The 12,265-nt window shown below is 47.7% G+C and overlaps 1 protein-coding gene across 1 annotated transcript in view; it reads left to right on the plus strand.

The window, feature by feature from the left end:
- The window catches only part of Arnt2 (aryl-hydrocarbon receptor nuclear translocator 2), a 115,779-nt gene that overhangs the window by 63,349 nt on the left and 40,165 nt on the right, over window positions 1-12,265 (plus strand). Inside the window, exon 10 of the mRNA XM_013011844.1 lies at window positions 11,583-11,685. Within this exon, the coding sequence (XP_012867298.1) occupies window positions 11,583-11,685 (103 nt within the window). The remainder of the gene's footprint in view (window positions 1-11,582; window positions 11,686-12,265) is intronic.

Below are 12,265 nucleotides of genomic sequence, written 5' to 3' on the forward strand. Positions count from 1 at the left end.
TGTGTGTGTGTGGAGTGTGTGTGTGTGTGTGGACTGTGTGTGGAGTGTGTGTGTGTGGAGTGTGTGTGTGTGGAGTGTGTGTGTGAGTGTGTGTGGTGTGTGTGTGAGTGTGTGTGGAGTGTGTGTGTGAGTGTGTCTGTGTGTGTGTCTGTGTGTGTGTATGTCGGGTGTGGGGCTTGAACTCCAGACCAGGGTGCTGTCTCTCAGCCTCTTTGTGCTCAAGGCTAGCACTTACCAATTAAACTCCAGTGCCACTACTGGTTTTTGAGTCTTAATTGGAGATGGGGTCTCACAGGGACTTTTCTGCCTGAGCCAGCTTTGAGCCACCATCCTCAGATCTCAGCCTCCTGAGTAGCTATGATTTACAGGATGAACCACCAGTGCCTAGATAAATTCCCAGAATTTTAACCACGTAAAAAGAACCATTTGTAGCTGGGTGCCAGTGGTTCATGCCCGTAATTCTAGCTACTCAGGAGGCTGAGATCTGAGGATCATGGTTTGAAGCCAACCTGGACAGGAAAGACTCTTATTTCCAATAAGCTAATCAAAAAAGCTTGAAGTGGCACTGTGGCTCACTTGGTGGATCTCTAGCCTTGAGCACAAAGAGGCACAGAGACAGCACCTAGGCCCAGAGTTCAAGCCCCAGGACTGGGGAAAAAAAGGAAACCATCTGTGCATTTATTTTAAAAGCTAAGGCTTTGCAAACATCACTCTTCTACATGATCGTTTTGCATGATGACTTTTCCTGGAACAGGCAATACCTAAGCAGCAGCTATAGAGCATTTATTACAGCTTTGTAAGTATGTTTATTTCTAGGCCCCAACACAGTGGTTTTCTACCTCAATGCACATCAGAATTCATCTAGACCTTTAACATTTTTTTTGATGCTGGGTTGTACCCACTTACTGGAATTTACCTATCTTTGGTGAAATCCTGGTACCTATATTTTTAAAAGCAGTCATTGTGATTCAAATTTGAACCAGAGGCTGAGAACTTCTGAGCCCCTTCTGAAGGAAGGGAAGGGGTATGAAAGGGAAAGATCACATAAGGTATAACCTCAACTCCTCTATATCTAGGACAGAAAGGTTTGAAAGATGGAAGCATTTTGTAACTTACTACACCAATGAGCAGAATATTAAAAGTATCAGTAAAATAATTGCAGAATGCACAGCATCAACATTTAAGGTCTGTTGGCATGAGTTCCTGGTTCTTTTATCTTCCCTTTGAGACTTAAAAAATAAGTTGACAAAGACATTTTCCCTCCTTGTTTAACGGAAACTATGGCAAAACAGCTGAGAAGTCGTATTGTTTTTAGGCAGATATAATTATTTTGAATTACTTTGGAATGTTTGAAAAAGCATTGAGTCACTGCTTCCTGGAGGTAGGGTTTAGAGTCAGTAACAGTCTCACGTGATAGTCATGCTTTGCAAAGCTTTGGTTAAAAATAGCTTGATTGCAAAAACCTCAGCATGACCAAGAAAATTAAAATAGTTCCCTCTAGCTTTGCCAGTGAAAGACATTTCCCTCTAAAATGTCATGACTCACACCAAAATGGTTAAATAGAAGTTTCGTATAGCAGCAAACTTTCCTGTTCATTCCCTTTTCAGTGGAGGCTAATTGAGGAAAGCATCTGCATCCAGTTTGCCTTTATTTTTGTAGATTATTTTCTTCTACTCCATCCAACACAAAGCTTCTTCTGCATGGCCGGTGCATAGGCAGTGATCTGTGGAATAGATGCTTTCAGTTTTCCCCTTTTGGGTGATGACATAAATTAAGCTCCAGGGAACTATTTACAATGTCATTCTGTAACCTTGAGCTGAGTGCACATATTTTGAAGGCCTAAAACCACATTGTGGGGTCACCAGGGCCAGCTCTGCTCAGTAACATCATTCCCTTCATGACGTGCTGAGAGGCGGCCTCCTACGTTGAGCCTCTACAGAGGCAGAGTGGCCCCGGGGTGCTTCTTCTTATAGGACATTCTGGGCACTGTCTTCAACAGTGAAGCTCACCTTGTTTGTGAGGCAGACTTGTAGGCTCCCCCCACCCCAGTGGTGAGCAAAGAGTTGGTACAGATTTTGCCCTGGCGTTGAATCCTGGTAACATTTCTGTCCAGCTGATGATCTTGAAGCAGGTTCAGTCTCTCTGACCACAGGGCTGACCTCCACTTCCTCCTCAAGATGGATTGAAGGCAGAGTCGAGACCATGTCGTACATGACTTCAATGTCACCCTTCTTTGTCTTTGGTGGAGCTCTCTAGACAGAAGCTGGAAGGGAGAAGCAGAGAGAAAGATGGAAAGGTCAGGACAGGACTCAGGAGAAGCAGGCAGTGTGGTTCAGGAGAGGTCTGACATTCAGGGATGGAGGTTGGGCCCACACATTTCAAAGACTGTGCTCTTGGAGGATGGGGAGCATGCGTGTGTCTGTAGTTCAGACAGCCTTAGGACAACCCTCTGGGGGAGATCAGAGAGGAACCGTCGGGCTGGAGATGTGGTGGCGTGCCAGCCAGTGAGCGAAAGCATCAGATATGGAGTTTGAGCACCACTCTGGGAGAAGAAAAAGCTGTGAGCCATTAGCTGAGGCCCCACAGCAGCCAGAGGAGGGAGAGGAGGGCGCCCCGCCACACGGCTGCGGAGTCGCCAGCAGGTCTGGTGGGACATCTGCAGTCTCTTCGCCCTACAGTGAGGGAAGCCCAGGGGTTTCCCCGGTGACTCTCAGGCTCAGGCACAAGAGCAGCAGAAGCTTGCTCAAGACAGCCTGACAAAGCAAGGGTCTGGATGTCCAGAGCTATGTCTGGGGTGCTGGGGGTCCCTGGCCCCTGCCCTACTCAGGGGCGGCCACTGCCTGATGCACAGCTGAGGCCAGCCTGTGGGGCTTGGCCGCACATGTTCATGGCGAAAGGGAAACCTCTGACAGGAGGTAATGACACCTGTCTGACTCAATATCCCCAGCTCAAATCATGTTGCATACTAGAAATGAAGATCGCAGAAGCGGACCAAACAGACACAGTCACCATCTGTAACATAGCTTCCAGTGTGTCTGTGAAACATGGACACACAAATAGCCGTGTGATGCACACAGAATTAAAAGGTGTGGTCTCAGGAAGGAGCCTGAGCTTGAAACAGGAATACAAGACCCCGATTCCATGTGAGAGGCGGTGGAGTGGGGCAGGGGAAGAGCTCTGAAGCAAAAGCTTGTAAGATAAGAGCCGAAGTTCATGGACTAATGAGGACTAGCGATTTGTGGTGTCAAGATGGTTCTGGCCAAGATGGAAGGAAGAGGTCTGAGAGGAGAAGGCATGGCGGGGGACAGAAGCCAGCCAGCAGCCCTGCCAGAGCCATTGCGCACTTAGAACTTACTCAAGGGTGAGAAGCAGTCATCTTTAAATATACAAAGACCTTTCTGGTTGCTGGAAACAAAATGTGTTTCCGAAATCTAAGGAGAAGGAAACTAATGTTTATATACTGTGTGAAGTGACTTCACACATATTTCTTATTTAATATTCACAGCAGGCTTTAAAATGTTTGGTTTTGGAATGCTGTTAGTTGTTTTAGCAATCATTGAAGCCACTGCTTGCTCAACTCCATGCCTTTGTGTAGTGTGTGCACACACGCGTGTGTGTGTGTGTGTGTGTATGTGTGTGTTGGTCTGTTTCTAGACCCAGAGCGTTTCTATTTATCCTCGACAACTGCAACTTCGTCCTTATGCATGTGGGTAATGATGGTCCTCTACTTGTCCTTTTCCACCGTCAGGGATTCTTGCCGTTCTGGTCACCATCCTGGTGAGTCATATCAGGAGTTACTGTTTGACAGTGTGTTGGCTTCAGAGAAGAGGGTGGATCTGCTCCTCTGCTTCTAATGGAGGCAGACACCCTCCTGGCAGGCTTGCCTCCTCCCAGGTCCTGGGCTACATCTTAACCTGTGGCGCATCATGCTTACCTCCTTGTTCTTTTGCTTCGCTTATGATTTCTGGGAGAATTTCTCAAACCTCTTAATTCATGGACAGAGTCTCCAGTATTAGTATTTATTGCATCACTTTGGACATACAGTCCTAATCAATGTCAATACAGTTAATCAATGCCTTTTTTCTTTTTTTGAGAAGTCTCAGATGTTGATAATTTTGCATTTCATTCTATTGTTTTCTTCCTTGTAATCTGCATAGTGAATGGTATTCATTCTAATCTTTCAGACAACTTCCCTTCTTTTAATATACTGGATCTTTCTTCCTTTTATTCATCCTGAATTTCTAGTGTTTCCTGAAATTGAGATGCTTTCGGTAGAGTACATTTCTTTGACATAGAATGCGGGTCCAGGTGTCTGGGGGCCGTGTGCATTGCTCCTGGTTGCCTGCAGGTGGCAGGATTTCCCCATCTCTCACTGGAGTGCTGCCCAGCGCCGCTTTGCCTCTGCCTCTCTCTACTCTTGGTTGGCTGTGACAACCACCCCCAGCCGCGGCCTCTCTCAGGTCAGGCCCTCTTCTTCCTGCCCTTAGGCTTCTTCATCCTCTGTTCTTGGTCTACAGCCTGTCATCTGGAGTTTTTGTTAGGGAACTGTTTCATATCCTTCCCAGAAAGTCCAGCCCCTCGTACAGTTGTCCCTGGGCATCTACAGGGGGCTAGGTGTGCCCCACCCCCTTCCAACATGGTGTCCCATTCGCTACAACCTACACCACCCTCCCATATACTTTAAATCACCTCTGGGCTACTTGCAGTGTCTAATAGACTGTAAGTGATATGTGCTGTCGTGTCGTTTGAATTGATCTTAAGTAAACCTTAATGGGAGACCGTGTTGAAGGCTGACTCCTAGGATGGTGATGTAGGACTCAGATAGGTGTGGTGACCGGTCACTTAGGAACAGGGGTCTTGTTCCAAGGCCACTCCAGGTAAAATTAGCTCCACCTGAAAACAAACTGTGAGAGCAAGAAGGACTGTGTGAGCAGCTGAAATGGCAGAGCACCAAGTTCCTGAGTTCAGTCACACACACATACACACACACACACACACACAGAAAACACACATGCACAGAGGAAATACATCCACAGAGGAGGGGACACATGTACACAGAAGACACACACACACAGAGAGGATGTACAGAGGACATGCACACAGAGAGGATGCACACACAGGATATACACACACAGAAGACACACACACACACACAAAGGATATACAGAGGACATGCACACAGAGAGGATATACATACAAACAGAAGACATACACAGAGCACATACACAGAGGACCCACATACACACAGGACACACACTTGGAGGACACACACACACAGGAAAGGAGAGGAAAATCTTCAGAGCATTAGGAGCATGCTCTTGGAGGGGACTGCGGAATCCCAGTCTCCCACTTCCAGGTCATGAGTGAGTAGATTTCCTGCTCTTGCCATGACGTACTGTATTACCATAGCCCGAAAGCAATAATTGAAAAACTATGCCTGAAATGTTCAAAACTACGAGTTGACTGTTTCAGGTGTTTGTAACATGGTAGGAAGTTGATGGTTATACTATGTAATGATTTTTAAACTGTATTTAGGGCATTGTGACAAGAGGAAAGTCTTCCCATATGCAGTACAGGTGTAGTTTTACAAGTACTTTAGGTCCATGCAGGTGCAGAGGTAGACATGGATGCAGAGCGCGTCTGTAAGTGTCCAGAGGCAGCTGCATTTCTGCATTTGTTGGAACATGGTGCAGATGTGGATATGGATGCAGAGTGCGTCTGTAAGTGTCCAGAGGCAGCTGCATTTCTGCATTTGTTGGAACATGGTGCAGATGTGGACATGGATGCAGAGCGCATCTGTAAGTGTCCAGAGGCAGCTGCATTTCTGCATTTGTTGGAACATGGTGCAGATGTGGACATGGATGCAGAGCGCGTCTGTAAGTGTCCAGAGGCAGCTGCATTTCTGCATTTGTTGGAACATGGTGCAGATGTGGACATGGATGCAGAGTGCGTCTTGCCTCTGTCCCTTCCATGTACACTGCGTTTTCAGAATAGCTTCAATGTTCCTGCCATTTAATTAAGGTGTCTGCCACTGCCACTGTTCTGTATAGGTACAGATTTTTCTGCTATTTTTGTTTGTTTTTAAGTCATCTTATTACCAAATTGCAAAAGAAAGGAGGAATGACTTGAATGTGAGTTCCTGAACTCCATGTCAGCCTGGCCTGTCTACAGTCCAGAGGAACACGCGCCCTTAAAATTAATACCCTCAGGCTTACATTTCTGGCATTTCTGGCATTCTTAACTCACACTCCAGCATATTCTAAACAGGATGAAGAATGTGTACTTTGTCTACAGATTAAACAGCTGAAGAGATGCTGATCATGGAGAGACTGGGGTGATGATTCCATAATGAGTAGCAGATCAGAAGGCTAGAGCAGAGGCACCCTTGTGGTGTTTGGAATGAGAATGCAGGAGCAAGTTCTGGGGCTTTGCTGGGAGCGGAGGTGGCCCCATTGGCGGAGGTGGCAGAGGTGGCACAGCTCTGCCCAGAACTAGAGCTCTGTGTCCCTCGGACATGATGTCCAGTCCCCCCAGTGTTCCTGTCTTTGGTTTCCTCACTGCTCATGAGAGGCCATCTCTGATGCTCCCTGAGCACGATGTCTACCTGCCCCGTGCCTCGTTAGGGCTCAGTAACGCCTTCTCTAGATGGCAGGGGGAAGGGAGCAGGAGTTAGTTCTAGACTCCAGTCCCCTTTGCCAGTCTAAATCATGACAGCTTGACCAGCCTCTTTCTTTTGTGGTTCCATGGCTGCAGGCTGAACTCCTAACCTAAACCTAGCACCATCTTCCTTGGCCAAAAAGCAAGGTTTACAGGGTGCTTTCCCCTCAGTCGTGTTCCTCCTCTGGCCATACTTCCACCGGTCTTGTCTCGGAACGTGGCACTGCTCGGCAAACGCATGGGCTTCTTTAGTGTGTGGCTCTGGGGACTGGCGCTCTCCAGAGAGCAGGGACCCAGTCCCCACGGGGGCTGCCCTTCCAGCCGTGGTGTCCCTGGAGAGCAGAGCCCACCTTATGAGTTTTTGTTTCTAAAATACAACCACTAATATTCATACATTTAAAAATCCAAGTCAGGTGAATTTCCCACAGGCCATTCTGGGGAATCAGCCGTCTTCCTCTCAGTATGGGATGTCTTGGCAGAGCACGCTCAGTACGATTGTCAGCAATAGCAGGAAGGTGCTCTTTCTTCCTCTGTTGTATGTTCTCACTGTTCTTGTGGAGTTACTTTGCTTCCTTTAGGCCCAATTGTCTATGCTGTTGCTCCCAGAGCCAAGTTCAGATTCTTCTATTGAAAGAGGAAAAAAGGTGGCCAAAGTCACATTTTGCCTGATGAAGACTGCCTGGCCCACCTGGGCTGTGCCTAGACCTGGGACTGATCACTATGAAGGTTCTATGATTGGCCCAGCTTGTAGCAAGTGACCAACCCCTCAGCCAATCACCATCACCTGGGTGGTGGCCCCCATAAGAGAATGTCAGCTCCTTTTTAGACTTTCCTAATGAAGGAAAACACACTTCCAGGTGTGTGTGATGGGTAAATGAGTCCCTAGCAGCATTGCTGCACCTCCAATTTGAGAAAAAATAGTTTGGCCTCTTTGCCACTTCTCAGTTTCTGTCAGAGATGATAAAATCTGAGGGAGGCGTTCCGGTCTGCCTGACTTCCTAGGTCAAGGTTCATTCTGGGTATGGCAGTATTAAGAGGTGGGCCTATGTCACAAGAGCCCCGTGGGATTAGTGCCCTTATAACAGAGGGCTGGAGGGGCCTTCCGCTCTTTCTAGCACGTGAAGACAGCATACTCTGCCAACGTTTGGCTCTCCAGCCTCCAGAACTGTGAGCAGTCAATTCTGTTGTTTATAAATTACCTAGGCTAAGGAAGCCATTTTGAATACCAAATGGACTACGAAACCCCCCAGGAGTGGCAAGGCTTGCTGGACACAGCTTGTAGCTCCAGTTGGTTCAGGGCCAGGCTCCGTGCACCGTGTGGGTCCCTGTGCTGTGGTGCGGGGTTTTTCCTGTGTGCACAGCTGTGACGGTGAGGGTCCATCTTCTGAGAACAGCCAAAGCCTCCCCTAGCCCCCAGCCCCCCGTGCAGGGGACCGTGTTCTTCTGGAACCATCAAATACTGTCCATCGTGAGGCCACTGCTTTGGGTTTTGTTTATTGGTTGGTTTTGTTTGTTTTTTTTGGTTTGAGTTGTTTTTTTTTTTTTTTTTGCTGAACATTCTTTTCTTCTTTTCCTCTGTTGCTATCTTAGTTTTCTTCCTTTTTAAACCAAGATAAGATGTTTCTAGTTTTCTTAAGGATTCTTTTGATGAAATAATTCTAATTTATATTTTTATTTCTCTTGTAGCCTGGGGAGCATTTTTATGTGCACAAAGTCTTCTTTTGTGATCTTATCCAAGACAAACTTCTGGTTCTTCTTTTTCTCAAAGTTACTACTAGCCAAACTGAAACTTAAAAATCAGCTTACTAAAAAGTTATGTAGGCCTCTGCCTGTAGAAAAAGTTGCTCTGCTATGGAAGTTTTTAATTTTTTTGTAAAGGGCCAAATAATAAATACTGTAGACTTTGTACATATGGTTTCTATCAGTATTACTCAACTTTGCCATTGCCATGTAGAAATAAGCATAGATAATGAACACATGAATAGGTGTTTCCCAATAAAGCTGCATTTTCAGAAACAGGTGACGGTTCAGACCTGTGCCAGAAGCCATAGCTGCTGACTGTGGCTCCAAAGCATCTTCTGCTTTGAACCCTCTTAGAAAAACTGGAGTTAAAGACTTTGAGGTGAATGTATCATAATTTTTATCCCTCTCTCATGGAGTAAAAATGAACTGTATTTAGACAAGGTGCTGAAGGGGGGATCACTGAGCTGTGGAGACAGATTAGGGCATTGGAATTGATGACCTTAAAATACCTCCTTATTGCATGCCATACTCCACCCTGAGAACCTGCTCAGCAATGGTACAGTTACACATACGTGATTTTGTGCATGTATCTGTACGTTTTTTGTAGAATGCACACATATATGGTGTGGATCTGTGCGGAAAAGCTGAGGACTGCTTACCTGTCTAGCAGAAAATGTCCTACCTCAGATGGATGGGAGAGAAAGACTAGGGAAGGCATGCCTAACACGAAGGAGAAACGGTGACCTAGCACAGATTTGCACCAGTGTAAACAATAGTGATGTTGCTACCCAGTGGCGGATTTACTGCCAGCCAGCTGTGGTCTGGGACAGGAACACAGCCATGGTGAACCTCCACTACTACTCAATTTGTCCAAAATCTATTTGCACAAGCCCTTTAAAAACACACCTACTGCTGGAAGGAAATGGAAAGACTTGGAAACAAATTATACTACATGAAATAAGCCAGACCAAGAAAAACAAAGCTGCATAGTTTCCTTCATTTGTGGTAGATAGAGCCCACCTACAGATCTGTAAGTGAACACACTGGGCCACATGCAGGTGGTTTACACATGAATTATGCGTGTTTCCGTAGTGTAGCGGTTATCACGTTCGCCTCACACAAATGAATTAACCAAAGTATAATAGACTCTATAGAAAGCTCAAATAATATACAATAATCTTTTAGAAAGACTAAGTGAAAGCCCAACAAAACTGACACCAGGAAATGGGTACACTGGGAAATGGGTACACCAGGAATGGGTACACTGGGAAATGGGCACACCAGGAATGGGTACACCAACCAGGAATGGGTACACCGGGAATGGGTACACTGGGAAATGGGCACACCAGGAATGGGTACACCAACCAGGAATGGGTACATCGGGCCAGGGGGCAAGGGAAAGACAAATGAAGGGGAGAAGGAGCTAAGAATGCAGTAGAAAGCATTCCCTGTATAAACTACAAGATTAAGAAAACTGAGGGAAGGCCTAGGTTGAAGGGAGGTGAAATGTTGATCAAATACATTGTATTCATAAACTGCTTTATTAAATGGCACCTCCTTTGTACAACTACTTAAAGATAATTTAAAAATTAAAACAAAAGCCCTACACCTACTAGGTGAAGTCGGGGTTACTTGCATTCCAGAGGAGCTGGAGAGAGGCCTGGGGTGCCCAAGGGAGCCAGAGAGGCATGGCAGGAGCAGAGCCGAGCAGCCGGTCATGGAAATGTGTTCTTCCATTTCCCGTGTTCCACTGCTGTGCATCTGTGATTTATTTTCCAGCACATGTTGGAATTTGACAGACTCTCATGCTGGCCTGCTTCACAGCTGAAACTATTTGCCACTTGGTAGATGATAAAGCAAGTGACAGTTTACACTAAAAAGGCTGTAGAAGAAGCCGTCTGTGAAAGAGACAGACAGGTGTCAAACCGACTCTCAGGGCCTCCTCGATGGGGCTGTAGAGCCCTCAGCTTATGCCAGGCCTTGTAACAGAGTTGAATTCTGCACACATCCTGCTTAAGGGTGGCACACTGGTGTGATGGCAGAGAACTGCACCTTACAGAACCCTCGCTCATGTGCACAGGGATGGGTACGTGCCTCTGGCAGCTGCAGCTGCTAGGGAGCCCTGTCCAAGATCACAAGTGCCAGCTATTCCAGGACAGGGTGGGAGAGCCAGCCTAGGACAGCACAACATGCGATGAAGACACGGGCCAGGAGGGGCCGGCCCTGCACTGCACAGGCCTTCGCTGCAGAAGAGCCCAGGCCTGGGAGGGTCTTCTGTGAGGGCCTTTTATCTGGGTGATAGAGACCCACGTGGCTGCCTGTTTCAAAGGGGTAGGTCTCAGGTCACTCTCCCACATTTCTCTGTTTTATGTTTTATGCTTCTCCATTCTATTCTATTCCATCCTGTTCTTCCTTTCTGCCTAGGATAGAATAGTCTCTGCCTTTTACTTCTTTGGCTCAGACCAATCCTATTGCACACCTATCAGGGGTGCTGGAGTGGACATTTCTGATGACACCCTGGGTAAGCTGGTATGAAATGTAGGATTAGGCAAAAGAAAGGAGGTAGCCCGAGAACGGGGGCACTGGGAGGCGGGCAGAGAGGAGATGGCACCTGGGGAGAGGTGACTGCTCCAACAGTGGCCAGGGAAGCAGGGGAGGGGTGGGTGACAGGAATCAGTGGAGATGAATAGAGGCCAGATTTTGCACGTCTGTGCTGGGCTGCAGGATGTGTGTTTCCACGGGACTCACTAGTGGAGTGTGGCGTGACTACTGGTCATGAGAAGGTTTTGGAACGGGATCCGTGTGGACACTACACTCCAGCAAAGCTGTTGGATAAAGTTAAGGAAAAATGTGTTTTGGATTTAGCCATGAGGAAGCCATTGGTGACCTTGGCATCACTGCATGGAGTAGGGGAAGAAACAGCCAGATTAAGTGACCTGAGGCTCTGGAATCTGACAAAGCAGACCCAGCGAGTGTGGATTACTCGGAAGAAAACAAGGCATTTTGAATTGTGTGGATGTCTTCGCGTTGCAAGTTTTCTGCCAAAGAATGTTGGGAATGCCAAGCAGCAAACAGCTGGTGCAGCCTTGCTTCTCCTCTTGGCAGAGCCGTGGAGTGTTTCTGCCCTGTCCCGTCACTGGGTCCCAGGCAGAAGCTGGTCCTAACAACCTTCTCTCTTTCAGGCCGGATCCTGGACCTGAAGACGGGGACGGTCAAGAAGGAGGGGCAACAGTCCTCGATGCGGATGTGCATGGGCTCGCGGCGCTCCTTCATCTGCAGGATGAGGTCTGACGGGCCGCGGTGCCGGGGCCGGGTGCGCCCTCTGATCTGCCATCAGAGCCTGCAGTGGCTCTGCTAAGGTCACAGGGGCTGACTTGCTTTCTCTCCAGTGACGGCAGCCTGCTGGGTCTGTGGAAGTGTTCCCATCTGTCTGTCCCCCTCTCTTCCACCCATTCTTAGACTCACACCTCACTGTCCTACGATTCTCCTGACTGTTTACCCGTCCGGCCTGTCCTCCCAGGGCGTACCCCTGCCTCCGACCACCACCCAGCAGTGCTACCAGATGACGTGTCCATCACTAGAGCCTCTCAACCAGCACTCCCATACCCCTGTGATCAGAACCAGGACCCCAGCCTTTTAGAGACACTGAGCTTTGTGGGGATTAGTTTATGTCTGAACCAGAACAACTCAGAAAGTAAAGACTGAGGCTGCAAAACTTGACCTCAGAGGGGAGCTGAGCAGGAACTGCAACCACTAGCAAAGAAACAAGGCCAACTTCTTCCTCCTCCTCCTGCTCCTCTTCCTCCTCCTCTTCCTCCTCCTGCTCCTCCTCCTCCTCCTGCTCCTCCTCCTCCTCCTGCTCCTC

The sequence above is a fragment of the Dipodomys ordii genome, unplaced genomic scaffold (genome assembly GCF_000151885.1).
Source record: "Dipodomys ordii isolate 6190 unplaced genomic scaffold, Dord_2.0 Scaffold15, whole genome shotgun sequence".
Classification (NCBI taxonomy): Eukaryota; Metazoa; Chordata; class Mammalia; order Rodentia; family Heteromyidae; genus Dipodomys; species Dipodomys ordii.